The sequence below is a fragment of the Gracilinanus agilis genome, chromosome 3 (genome assembly GCF_016433145.1).
Source record: "Gracilinanus agilis isolate LMUSP501 chromosome 3, AgileGrace, whole genome shotgun sequence".
In the NCBI taxonomy this organism is placed as follows: domain Eukaryota; kingdom Metazoa; phylum Chordata; class Mammalia; order Didelphimorphia; family Didelphidae; genus Gracilinanus; species Gracilinanus agilis.
In genome coordinates this window covers 120446282-120459851 of record NC_058132.1, presented here as the reverse complement: position 1 = coordinate 120459851, position 13570 = coordinate 120446282, and the positions used below count along the sequence as shown (strand labels likewise).

Here is a 13570-nt window from a genome sequence, read left to right as displayed (position 1 = left end):
CAATCCACTGAGCTACCCAGATGCCCTGAGAAGATATCTTAAAAAATAAAATTAAGGGGTGATAAAGAGGAATACACTGGGATAAGGGGGGAGAGGTAGAAAGGGGTAAATTATCTCACATCAAAGAGTTGCAAAAGAGCTTTTACAAAGGAGGGGAAGTTGGGAGAAACAAGGGGGGGCAGTCCTTGAACCTTGCTCTTATTGAAATTGGCTCAAAGAGGGAATAATATACACATGCAGTTGGGTACAGAAATCTATCTTACCCTACAGAAAAGTGAGAAGGGAATGGGATAAGAAAAAGGTGAAGGGGTGCTGATAGAAGTGTATTGGGGGAGGCAGTAGTGAGAAGCAAAACACTTTCAAGGATGGACAGGGTAAAAAGAGAAAAAGAATAGGATAAACAGAGAGGAAATAGGATGGAGGGAAATACACAGTAATCAAACTTAAAATTTCACAGCAAGTGTCTCTAATAAAAGTCACATTTCTCAAATTTATAGAGAACGGTGTCAAATTTGTAAGATTATAAATCATTCACCAATTGCTAAATGGCCAAAGGATGTGAACAGGCAGTTTTCAGATGAAGTAATCAAATCAACTGATAGTTATCAGAAAAAATGCTCTAAATAATAACTGATTTAGAAAAAAAAACCAATTAAAACAACTCTAAGAAATCACTTCACATCTACTGGATTGGCTAACATGACAGAAAATGATGAATATTAGAGATAATGTGTGAATATTGGGACAATAATGCATTTTTTAAAAAGTCCTTTACCTTCTGTCTTGAACCAATACTATATATTGGTTCTAAAGTTGAAAAGCAGTAAAGGCTAGGCAATGGAAGTTAAGTAAGCTGCCCAGGGTCTGGCTTTCAATTCACTGAGCCACCTAGCTACCCCCATACTGATGCATTGTTGGTGGAGTTGCGAACTGATTCAAGCATTCTGGAGAGCAATGTGGAACTATGCTCAAAGGGCTATAAAACTGTGCATACTCTTTGACTTAGCAATACCACTATTAGATCCATATCCTAAAGAGTTTTTTTCCATGGGAATGGACCTATATGTACAAAAATATTTATAGCAGCTCTTTTTCGTGGTGACAAAGAATTGGAAATTGAAGAGATGCCCATGGAATGGTTGAACAAGTGGTGTATAATTGTGATGGAATACTACTGAACTATAAGAAATGATGAACAGGATGCTTTCAGAAAAACCTGGGTAGACTTACATGAACTGATGTAAAGTGAAGTGAATATTGTAACAGCAACACTGTATGATGATCAACTGTGAATGACAGATATTTTCAATAATATAATGATTCAAGACAATTCCAAAGAACTCATGATAAAAAATGCTGCTGGAATCTGAATGCAGTACATAATGGATTGAGGAATTAGTTTTGTTTATTTTTAACAAAAATCTTATATTTCTTTTCCCTTTTCTATGTTGGAGTTGGATGGAAGAAAAAAATCATTTTAAAATTAATTTTAAAAACACATTTTAAAAATGAAGCTTAGAAAATAGGGCAGGGGCTGCTGAAGGACAAGTTACTTGAACTTGAACCCTCAAAAGAGCCAGATATGGCTCGAGAGACATACGTTGCTGACCCCTATCCTAAACAATGAGAAGCTTGATGTCCCATTTATGAAAATAGACCTTCTTTGTCAAAAATGAGGTACATTTCTTGCTTCCTAAAACAGAAAAGGTTAAAAGAAAATTTCATACATATTAGTGCTTCCAAACATTAGAAACAAATTAAGATACCTTTTATATATGAATTCTGGCAGTATTTGCTCAATATTAAAGAGCTTTTCCCCCTGAAAGAACACATTTAGTATGTCCCTTGGGTCTTTTTTTCTCCAATTTTTTCATATATCTCTACCTGCCACCTCACTTTTCTTTGTGTCTATGTATTTCCATCTCTTTCTCTTTTATTTAACATATCTATTCTTCTCTATTTCCATATTTGATTCCTTTTAAGTCTTTCTCTTTCTCTGGATGTCCATCTCAGTTTTTTCCTTCCTTAGCTGGCTATAGTTGAACACAAGTATATTTTTATTTTAAGCCTAGATGAATACATTTTACATTTTCCTCTTTTTGAAAAAAAAGATGCTAAAAAACCAATTAATTTCCATTTATTTATGCATCACCATTAAAAAAAAATCTCCAGCCTGTTTCACAGACTCCTTATTCATAGCCATTCTGTGTCTGAAAGTTTTTTCATCAAAGCTTACATGCAAAGTGAAGTGAACAGAAGGAGGAAAACATCATACACAGAAACAGCAATATTGTACGATGACCAACTGTGAATGACTTAGTTATTCTCGGCAAGACAATGATTTAAGACAATTTTAAAAGACTCATGATGAAAAATACTATCCACTCTAGAGATGGAGTCTGTATACAGATTGAAGCTTTTTTAAATAAACTTTATTTTTCTTGTTGAGGTTTGGGAGGATTGGGTTTTTTTTTTTTTATCTTTGTTTTCTTTCACATGACTAATATGAAAATGTTTTTTGCATGACCACACATGTATAATCTATATCAAACTGCTTGTCTTCTAAAATAAGGGGATGGGGAGAGAGTATTTGGAACACCAAATTTTAAAAAATGAATGCTAAAATTTATATATGTATATATATATATATATATTTCTTCATCATAATTCTTTCCCTGTGTATTAACAGGTTATAAGATTAAAAATTAAGTAGCCAGGTGATTCCCAGGGGACCTATATTGAAAACATAAAATATGTTAAGAAAATAGAGGCAGTAAACCTCCTCAAAGACATACAGTAAGAGATGTCAAAGGAACTCTGCTCCTCATCATACTCCTGAAAATAATAATGAGGATTTTAAAAATAATAGAAAAACCAAGGAGAAACAAAACTACTTGAAATCATCATAAGGAAGTTAAAGTCACCAAAAGGGCAATAAGCAAACTGTAGAAGAGCTCCAATACGACCAAAAAAATAAAAAAATAAAATAAAATTATATATATATATATATATATATATAACTTTTGGAGTAAGACAAGAAATATGTAACAAAATATATAACAAATATATGAGGTTAAAAAAATATGGGCTCCCCAATAGCAGAATTAGTTATGCAAACGTAAAAAAACAACTCATGGCATCCCGGGGATTAGGCTCAAGCAGATCACACGAGATTATCAAGGAATTATAAGAAAAACTAGGGGCAGCTCTAGGTTCAAATCTGACCTCAGACACTTCCCAGCTGTGTGACCCTGGGCAAGTCACTTGACCCCTTACCACTCTTCTGCCTTGGAACCAATACACAATATTGACGCCAAGACGGAAGGTAAGGGTTAAAAGAAAAACTGATTTTTGCAGCAGTAGTAAAAAAGTTGAACACATACCTTGAAAGAATTGAATCCTAATTTGAATGTCTTGAGACAAGTCTTGGGAGAAAATAACGGCTAAATTTACCAAAATGGAAAGTAGCACAGGCAGTTTGAAGATAGTAACGAATGAGCCTAAAACCAAGAGGAAGAAGTGCAGTGCGGAATGATCGATACCGCAGTTGAAAAGAAAATGAAGGCGCGATGCGAACTCCTCGCTCTCCCATAATCCCTAGCGCGAGCTCAGTACTATAGGGTGGCCCGAGCTACGGCAGTCGGTTGAAGGTCCCGGGTTGGGGGACGGGATGGACCCAAGCCAGATGGAAAAAAAGGTTTCGGAGCTTAGTCAATCTCAGCGAACCAACGTCCATTCGGTACTCAAGGCCCCTTTATTTCCCAAGAGCCACATTAGAGTTGACGACAGTGAGGATGAAGCAACAGGCTTAGACAACCCGTCTCAGACTTCCACCTTTCCGCAATTGTCGCCATCGGCGGGGACCCAGTCAACTAGGGAAGGGAACAAGGAGGGGACTGGTCGAAAGCTGCTGAACATGCTGAGAAAAATTCTTAAAGGTAGTGAGAATAATGAAGTGAATGAAGTACAAGACATGCCACCTTTGGTTCCATTTGGAGACGTGGTTGGCTGCCTGGGGGTTCATATAAAAAAGTGCAGACATTTTTCACCCAGGATCAACTTAAAATATCACTCAAATTTGTTTATTCGAATCACTGTAAACAAGATCATGAAATGTACTAAAGCTCATTCCTTGAATTTAAAGAACAGTGAGAGGAAACCGGGAATTAGGTTTGAAGAGGTAAAATATTTTTCTATACAGGTTCCAAGACGTCAAGATGATGAACGGAATATGATTTATTTGGAGCTAATGGAGTTTGATGATTTGGAAGCATACCCTGTGCTGTTGGGAAGTTTTAGCTTACATCTTTATGAAGTCATTCAGAAAGGATGCTTCACAGAAGAAGTTTTTATGAAGATTAGAAATCTGGTTGTCTGCAAACTTGAAGTGGAGTTTATGTTTTCCTATGGAAACTTTGGTTTTGGCTTCTCACATCAGTTAAAACCACTTCAGAAGTTGATTCAGCCATCTATGTTTATGCACGTTCCCCCACCCTTAGAAAGAACAGACCCTCTGACAAATGTTATCACACCACAACGAATAGAATATCCGGCATTCCTGTCTCCAGATTTGAACGTTACTGTTGGGACGCCACAAAATCAAATCCCATCTTTTCCAGTGCGACTTGAAAAACTTCAGAAACAACCTCGGGACAGACTTGACAGAATGAAAAAAGAATATAGAAATCTGAAAACGTGGGAAGAAAAATCTGAATATTTAGATCAGATTCTTCGCATGAAAGCGTCACCAAAAGACTTTCCTGGCTTAAGAGATAGTAACAGCAATAATGACGTGCTTCTAAAGCAGCGGGAGTCTCAGTTCCTAGCAAATCTTTTTCAGCCACCAGAATACTCGGTTCAAAAGCAGGAGGACATATCGTTTCCATCTGAATTGCCTGTCAAAACACCCGAAGTTAAGAAGAGCCTCCGAATGGGAGAAATGAGAACAGATTCTCCAGATTCGAGTTTGCTTGTTCAAGACAATGCTGAAACCAAAAGTGGAAGCCATCCTCCTGGGGAAAGTTTCCCTTTACCTCTAGTTTCATTAAAAGGGAAAGATGTTTGTGTAGAATCTATAGAAAGAAGTGACGAACTAATAGGTGAAAACAATGAGCCTGAAGGAGAAACATCAGGAAGACAGATCCCAGACTCATCTTCATCAGAAGTAAAGCCAAAACAGAGCCAGGCAAGCCCAGAAAAAATGGCTTCAATTCAATCAGAAACAAAGTTGAAAAGTAGCAGCTTGAACCGAGATAGAAGAAAGAGGAGCACAGATGAATTTGGATTAGAAACCAAAAGGCAAAGTGTAAAGCAAGAAAGCAAAAAAGGCTCCGAATTTCTGCAGATTCTAAAAGAAGACACTGAAACAATCTCAAAGGTGCCTCTTCCTCGACATGTTTCCTTTAATATTTTGAATGAAACTACGGTATTACTTTCAAGTCCAGCCTTAAACAAAGATGAGATTGAAGAAAACACTAGCTTGAATGAAGTTAAAGACCGGAATGGGGGAGAGGAAAAGCACAAACAAGGGGTAGGTGAGAAGAATGAAGATGAAGAAGAGAGTGAGCAAGCCCCAGAGGGCACCAAGTATCCCAGAGCCCAGGGAATTGAGACTTGGAGGAGCAACCAGTAGACACCAGTCAGGACTCTTCAGATAATTAAAAAAAGAAGACTTACATTTGACCTTATTGAAGCATCTCCAAAAAAGCAAAAGCAAGAGCAAGGTTTGATTTGGGAAGAAGCCCAGGAGATAACCAATACCCATTTAAAAAACCTTGCAAGACTAAATACTGTTCCAGAGTTTAACAAACTATTGAAAGAAAACTTTGGGATATTTACAGGCCCTGGATGGTTTCAACAGATTTATTTCATGTAAAGGTTACAAACCCAGGTCTAGAGGAATATAATCAGAAAAAAGACCTAAAAGATCTAGAAAAAAAAAAAAAAGGCTTAAATCATTTGTGATATTCAACATTTGTGATATTCTACAGTTGTTAAATAGTTCATATGTGAAATGCAAGTATAAGGATGATTATTAAATACATCATGAATCTCCTATTAATAAATGTGTATAGATCAGTCCTTTTTTTATTTAGCTGCTTACTACAAAATGTCACCTTGTTGGAGTCATCATTTCACTGAAATAGGAAATAAACATTTATAATGCATTAAAAAAAGGAAAAACAAGCTCAGAAAATAATTGGGAAACAATGCAATGTAAATGAAAGTGAATGATTTAGAGGACACACAGAAAAAAAAAGGAAGCATAAGAATTATTGGGATCCTGGGGGGTAAATGGAGTTTAAAAATCTGATAACTACAATGAAATCAACTATTTTTTTAAAAGTCTAAATTAGTTTTAAAAAGTGAAAAGTGTTAAATAGAAATAATCTGGAGATTCCAACAATGAGAAATAAGGTACATCATCATTAAACTTTAAAAAAAGGAGGCCAAAGGAACAATCCTTAGTAATGAGATATACAAGTAGATTTACAAATCAAAGTTTCATGAGATTGGTTCTCTAAAAACCAGAAATAATTGAAAAAATCAGAGTAAGAGTATATCATATATTACCTATATAAGCATATTTTCAAAGAAAATGGACATTGAATACCAGAATCAGTTTAACAAATACAAGAATTTTGTTTGAAAGATAGAGAATATTAAAGAGCAAATTGACTTCAATTAATTTTTATAAAAAGACTAGGATCTCTAAAGAATCTTTGGAAATGACTAGAAAACATACTGAGAGTTAAATATTTATTTGGAATATATTTACCAGATATTACTATTGTACACTAAGCATGTCCATGAATAAGTAAAAATACACTGTTGGCTAAATTACTTGGAAAGTTGATAATTTTCAAGAAAAGGAAAAGGAAAAGCAAGAGAAAAAATAGATCCCAAAAAAGTAATCTTTGCCAGGAGGACTAGCATGTCTAATTTTAGAGAAATATATTAGCATAAAACATAGTGACTGCTTAGTGTTTGAGTTTAAGAATTTAAATAGTAAATAAGGTTCTTTACTTCCTTATAACAATTTAACAAATGGTTACATTGAGGAAATTTTTTCAGTTTCAATGTTTAATTATCAGTGGTCCCTTTGAAAAACTTCAAAAAGTACAAATGCCAGTAGCAAGGGAGTATAATGGAAAGACTACAGACTTGAAATTGGGAAATGCCTGGGTTCAGATTCTGGTTTTGACACTACCTATCAAAAGCTAGTTATCAGAAGCAAATTAATTATGCTCTATAAGTCTCAGCTTTTTCATCTGTAAGATGAGAAAATGAATAGCTCCTACCGCAATGTCATGGGGGCCCAGGCAGTTAGGTGGCTCAGTGGATTGAGAGCCAGGCCTAGAGATGAGAGGTTCAAATCGCCCTCAGACACTTCCTAGCAGGGCGACCCTAGGCAAGTCACTTAACCCCCACTGCCTAGCCCTTGCCACTCTTCTGCCTTGGAGCCAATACCTAAGGGTTTAAAAAAAAGTTATTGTGGGGGACAAATGAAATAATGACATTTACATAGTACTTTAAGGTGTGTAAAGTGCTTTATGTACATTATCTCACTTGATGTAAGACTTGTTGATTTTTAAAGGCATTTTTCCCATTTGACAGATAATGAAGCTGAAGCCCTTTGAAAACCTTAAAGCTCTTTGTAAATATTAGCTATTAATGTTATTATTACAACTTTGAAGTATTCACATTCCTGGTAGAATTAAAAATTGGAAAAGTCTTTTTGGAAAACAGGATGAAAAGATAGAGTTGAAAAGGATTTTTCAGAAAAACTAGTCAAACCCTTCATTTTACAGAAGATAAATAAGACCCCAAGAGGGTAAATGACTCATTCAAGGTCAGATAACTCACAAACTGGACAACTTGGATACAAGCCTAGCCAGTTGCTCTTTCCACAATACCACAGCAGTCTGATCAGAGAAAGTCCTACACAAATCATATCCTGCAGATGGTGGTAAAGGAACAAAAAGAACTCTCTGTACCCCCAAAAAATCAGTTTTATCTGAAATAGGAAAAAGTCGGAAACAACCACGATGTCCAATGATTGAGGAGTTAAGTAATCTGTGTCAAGGAATATTATTATAGTACTGCACACTATGACAAAAGTATTGAAAGCCTACGATGAAATTACTCAAAGCAAAGAGAGCAGAATTGGAACGATTTTCAGGCTACGCTAAAAAACAGTAACAGCAGCAAAATTCTGTAAGCATGCAAAAAAAATCGTTGGAAAAGGGGGAGGAATGGAATGGAATAACTATTGTGCCAGCTGCGTGCTGGCTAAGCTTTTTTTTTTTACAAATATCTGACTTGATACAATAAGCTTCTGCTGCTATCATCTCCATTGCACAGTGGAAGAAATTTGAGTCAAACAGATGTTAAATGACTTGTCAGTGGTTACACAGCAAGTGTCTCAGGCCACATTTGAACTGAATTTTTCCTAATTCCAGGTCCAGCATTCTGTCCATTGTTATCAGATAAACCAGTTTTGTGAGCAAGTTTATTAAAGTTTCTATTTTTTTCTCATATCAAAATGTATCCTCTGAAGAATCAAGGCAATGGAAAGATGTGCTTTCTCTTGTAGGTAGGCAAATGCCAGTGTATTGCCAAGTAAGACAAGAAGTTGGACATCATGGTTGTTTCATGTTAGAAATGTAGAATTGGGAAAGGGACATGAGAAGGCTTGATATGTGAGATGAATGTATAAAAGGGCTATTAAAAAAGATAAACAGGTTCAAATCTAGCTTCAAACACTTCCTACCTGTGTGACCCTGGGCAAGTCACTTCACCCCAGTTGCTTAGCCCTTCAATTCTAAGACAGAAGGTAAGTGTTATCAAAAATGGCAGGCTATTAGGATAAAGCATCTAAAGTATTTTCTTAGTAACTAAAGTGGCATTCAACCATTTTAGTGTTGTCTCTCCCCCTAAAATTATTAGTACTCATTCAGAAAACTTACCAAACAATTTTGATGTGCTACACATTCAAGATCCTGTGAGACGTACAGTACACCACGTTCATCATCTTGTGGACAGAGATCACAAGTTATTTTTACCATCCTTTCCTGGAAGATCCCTGTAATTAACATAACTGGTTAGGAAAGTTAAGCCAGTCAACCAGCATTTATTAACTGCTTCCTCTGGAAAAGCAGAAATCCATTTAAGCAAGAAGTCGTGTGTAAAGGGAACCCCTTCCTCCCAGGGTCATAAACTTTCTGCTGCTCAGAGCCAGCCGGTTAGTGTGGCTGGAACCCTCCAAACAGAGACTTTGGTTCCTGAGATGAGTTAGATCAGCACACAGGGAAAGGAAGTGAGGTGGAGAAAGAGGACTATAAAAAAATGAGACTGTAGAGGAGATTGGGCTCTTCTCTGGAGTTCTTTAACTCCGGAGATCTTTGGCTGAGGGTCTTTCTGCGATTTGGCGTTGGTGGTTCAGGTGAAAGACACTCTTGTGGGCTAGTAAGATTAGGGTGGTAGGCTAGGAGGAAATATTTTTCCATTTCCTTCCCTCATTTCTTTTATAATAAAATTAAATTGTTAAAAGCTACTATCATCCTTGTGACTTAAGGGTTAATTATTTTATAAATGGCAACCACAACAATTTTTTATTAACTAATATATTTTGAAACCAATTTCTAAATATTACAGTAGGCTAGGAGGAAATATTTTTCCATTTCCTTCCCTCCTTATTTCTTTTATAATAAAATTAAACTGTTAAAAGCTACTATCATCCTTGTGACTTAAGGATTAATTATTTTATAAGCAACAACCACAATTTTTTATTAACTAATATATTTCCAAACTAATTTCTAAGTATTACAGTAGGAAATTATTTTCTTTTAAAATTTTTCTTGTAACTATATCATCATTTCTTCCTCTTTCCCAAAGTAAACTGTCCCTTCTGCCAAAATACTCCTGCATTTCAGTCAAGAATCCTACAAAGGAGAAAATAAACTGGGTAAATTATTTGATTTTTAAAAATATGTGAAAACTAGAAAATGTTCAATGCATCCCTGCTTCAAAAAATTAAGAATAAAATTTCATTTAATAAATATTTTAATGCTAAATGATAACTTAGAGAAGAAAGTAGAAAGAGTAAAGGATAAGAGGAGGGAAAAAAACAAAGGGAATGGAAAAGAAGGGAAGGGAGAGAGAGATCAGATAAAAAGGAAAGAAAGAATAAAAAAAAAGAGGGGACAGAAATTCTAAATATCCTGAGGTTAGAGTGTCAGAGCAAGGTAAACTTCTCAAGTCACAAAGCCTCTCTCCCTTACCATTCCCTGAGCCTGTGGACATCTGTGTTAAGCAAAATTATGTCCTCTCTGTCGGGTAAAATAATATTTTCTCAATCTCCATTAAGCCAGAGGAATGTGGTTTATACTAGGAAATAGTTTTGATTTTTAATTTTCAAGGTTGTTTTTGAAATAAGTATTTTTTATACTATGTAATTATAAAGGCTTTATGCTTAAGAAATGGTTTAGGTCAGTTTGTTGATTGTGGCCTTAAAATCCTTTTTGACACTAAAAACTTGACATTTTCTTTTAAATTATTGGGGATCTTGTTATATAACTCTCAAAAGTTACATTTAGAACTAGCAATTATTTCCTTGTCCTGAGCTTTGCTATTTTTTAAAATCAATTCTACTTTATTAGACTATTTAAACCCTACTGGGAATAATTAGTAGGAAGCAAAAAAATAGTGAAAAAACTTTCAGGAATAAATAAGCCCCAATTCAATCAGAGAGACAAAAAAAAAAGTCCTCACAGAGAGCTAACATCCTATTGGAGTTTACATTCTATTTCTCATTCATTTCAGTCAATTAATATCTAATAAATCAATGAACAAGTCTTTAATGTGCTGAAAAATTAAGCAAGTACACCAAGTTCTCTGAGCCTCAATTTTCGTGGTAGGATCTGGAGGTGCACATACAATGAATGAATGAATGACTTCTGCATAGAAGCACCTGTGCTATCTGAGGGCATAGATCTTGTCCTGAAGGAAATTAAATGAATAGAAAATGTAAGGGTATATCAGAGTTTAGTGATGCGGAAAAAAAAATGTGATAGGGCAATAAGTACAAGATTACTTTCCAAATCATTATCACATATATAGAAAGGATTCTATATTTGGAAGAAAAGATCACTGTGTCCTGGGGTGATCGGAGGAAGATCTTCTTAGCTCTACAAAAGACTAGTGGATCAATGGAGAGAAGGTGGGAAGGTACATGAGGAACAGCAGAAACAGGAACTGTGAGTATTAGATCAATCTAGGTGAGGCAGAGTTCTTGGATTTGGTGTAAGAGACAAGTAGAATGGTCCCAGATTTTTTTTTTTTATTATTTTTTTGTAAGGGGAAAAAATGTTTTTGTACATAGGGCATGACAACATTATAAACTTTTTTTAAATTTTTCTAATTTAATTATTTTTTAAATTTAGAATATTTTTCCATGGTTACATGATTCATGTTCTTTCCCTCTCCCCCAAACCCCCCCTTCTCCTCCCCGTAGCCCATGAGCAATTCCACTGGGTTTCACATGTATCATTGATCAAGATCTATTTCCAGATTATTGATAGTTGCACTGGGGTGATTGTTTAGTGTCTATATCCCCAATAATATCTCCACAAACCCATGTATTCAAGTTTTTCTTCTGTGTTTCTACTCCCACAGTTCTTCTGAATGTGGATAGCGTTCTTTCTCATAAGTATGACATTATAAACTTAAGATAACTCATAGACAAAAACCCATCTTTGCAAAAAGTTTATGTGCAAGGCCCATCCATCCAAAACCAACATGCTTTCTCCTTGAAACGTCAACTGGGTTTTTCCTCTTCCAGATAGCATGTTTGTCTTGGAACGTCCTCTGAAGGTTCTGCCGATGATTAGATGATAAGATAAAACTCCCGGAGTCCATTCAACTGGCCAGGGAAAAGAGAATGGGGAGAAGCTATTCAAATTTGGTCTTCCTGGCTTGTCCTCTCTTCCTCAGAAACCACCCCAACCTTCAAAGTTTCCTCCTTGGCTTCTACCCACAAAGCTCCTCTGGCACCTCCTGAGCTCCCCAAAGCCTCCACAGCGTGGCCCAGCTCAGAGTGGCTTTGTCATTGTCAATCTCCCCTTCCTCCATGGCCTTTTGAAGTCCACAAAACTGAACCCTTTTGCTAACCCCATCTCCCTGTCTGTGACTATTCTGGCTCCCACTGAGCCATGAAATGTATCTTCCTTCGTCTCTTCTGTCTTGTCCTTTGACAAATAAGTTTTTGTAGGACTGGTTCCTCGGGGCTACATTCACTGTCTTCTGCCCCTTCAGCTCCTTCTGGATGGTTCTGCCTTCAATTTCCATTTTGTTATAAGATTTCAAAGGTTTTTTGCATCTTTCACAATGAACTCAACTTGAGGTTGGCCTTGGTGTTCTGGGGCAGACTGATGGATACGGCCTTCTTGATGGGCCCAGATTTTGATGAGGCTAAAGAATTTGATCCTGTAGGCTAGCGTTTCCTAAACTATGAGATGCACCCCCTGAAAGATAATGGCTACAAATATGGGAGTCTGTTTGAGTCTAACTTCTGTTCAATACATCTCCTTTTTTTTTTTTTAAATAAAAACAAGGCCACAAAAACAAGTCTTACAGTGCCTTCCAATTGATCATTAATGCAGCAACAAGTGGTTATTTAATATAGTATGTGTAAATGAGAATTGTTTTGGACTCTACTTGAAGGAATTTAGCCAATGCCAAGAAGAAATGAAGATCTAGGAACATTAGTTTAAAATATGGTCCCCTACTTCAGGAGTCAAGTTCTGCCATTTACTAGCTATCTATCACTAGAAGTAACTTCATGACTTCTTCATTATGATATCATGATCCCCAGGAACCTCAGCACCCTGAAAAGAGCACCCTAGCCCTGGTGCTTACGGCTCCTCGGTGCCCTTTGTCCCTCAGGCTCCTCTACCTAGATGGGAAAGTGGAGAGAACCTCCATTTAAGTAGGGTGCCCAGACAAGGCATCTGTTCATTCCTCAATCAGCTACTCTTATTTGGACTTCTCCAGTAGGTCCCCATGCCAAGTATTTCCCCTCCAATCACATTCTGTATAAAATTTTTTGGTTTTCACATTCTTTTTACAGATTTTAACTTTTTATTTAATTTAACTTAAAAAAAAGAAATTGTGTATATTTATTATATATTAAATATATAATTTATATTATTATTTATTACTATCAATTATAATCAATTAATTAATTATCTAACAATCAAATTAAGTAATTAACTGTTGGATTAATTATCTATTAATTAATTAACTATTAAAAGATAAACTATATTGATATTATATAATATTATTACTTAGATTTTAGGCATTTCTGAGTTTCTAAGCTTTTTTCTGACCTCCGCATATCATCTACAGCTTCTTCAAACTCCCCCAAAATTCCCATTTAATTTCTTAGACTGACTTGAGATATATTTAAAATTCAGTGAAGAAAGTCACAAAGTGGAAGGAATGCCAGTGTGTGTGTGTATTTATATATATATATGTATATTTTTAATTTGTGTGTGTGTGTGTGTGTGTG

The 13570-nt window shown here is 35.8% G+C and overlaps 2 protein-coding genes across 2 annotated transcripts in view; one reads left to right on the top strand and one right to left on the bottom strand.

The window, feature by feature from the left end:
• SETDB2 (SET domain bifurcated histone lysine methyltransferase 2) overlaps window positions 1-13570 on the bottom strand; it is a 93310-nt gene that overhangs the window by 15499 nt on the left and 64241 nt on the right. The window contains exon 15 of the mRNA XM_044668944.1: window positions 8970-9085. Within this exon, the coding sequence (XP_044524879.1) occupies window positions 8970-9085 (116 nt within the window). The remainder of the gene's footprint in view (window positions 1-8969; window positions 9086-13570) is intronic.
• Window positions 3315-7338, top strand: LOC123240559 (C2 calcium-dependent domain-containing protein 6-like). Its single transcript, XM_044668238.1, has one exon. It carries the CDS (start codon window positions 3671-3673, stop codon window positions 5630-5632), a length of 1962 nt encoding a protein of 653 aa, XP_044524173.1. The 5' UTR covers window positions 3315-3670; the 3' UTR covers window positions 5633-7338.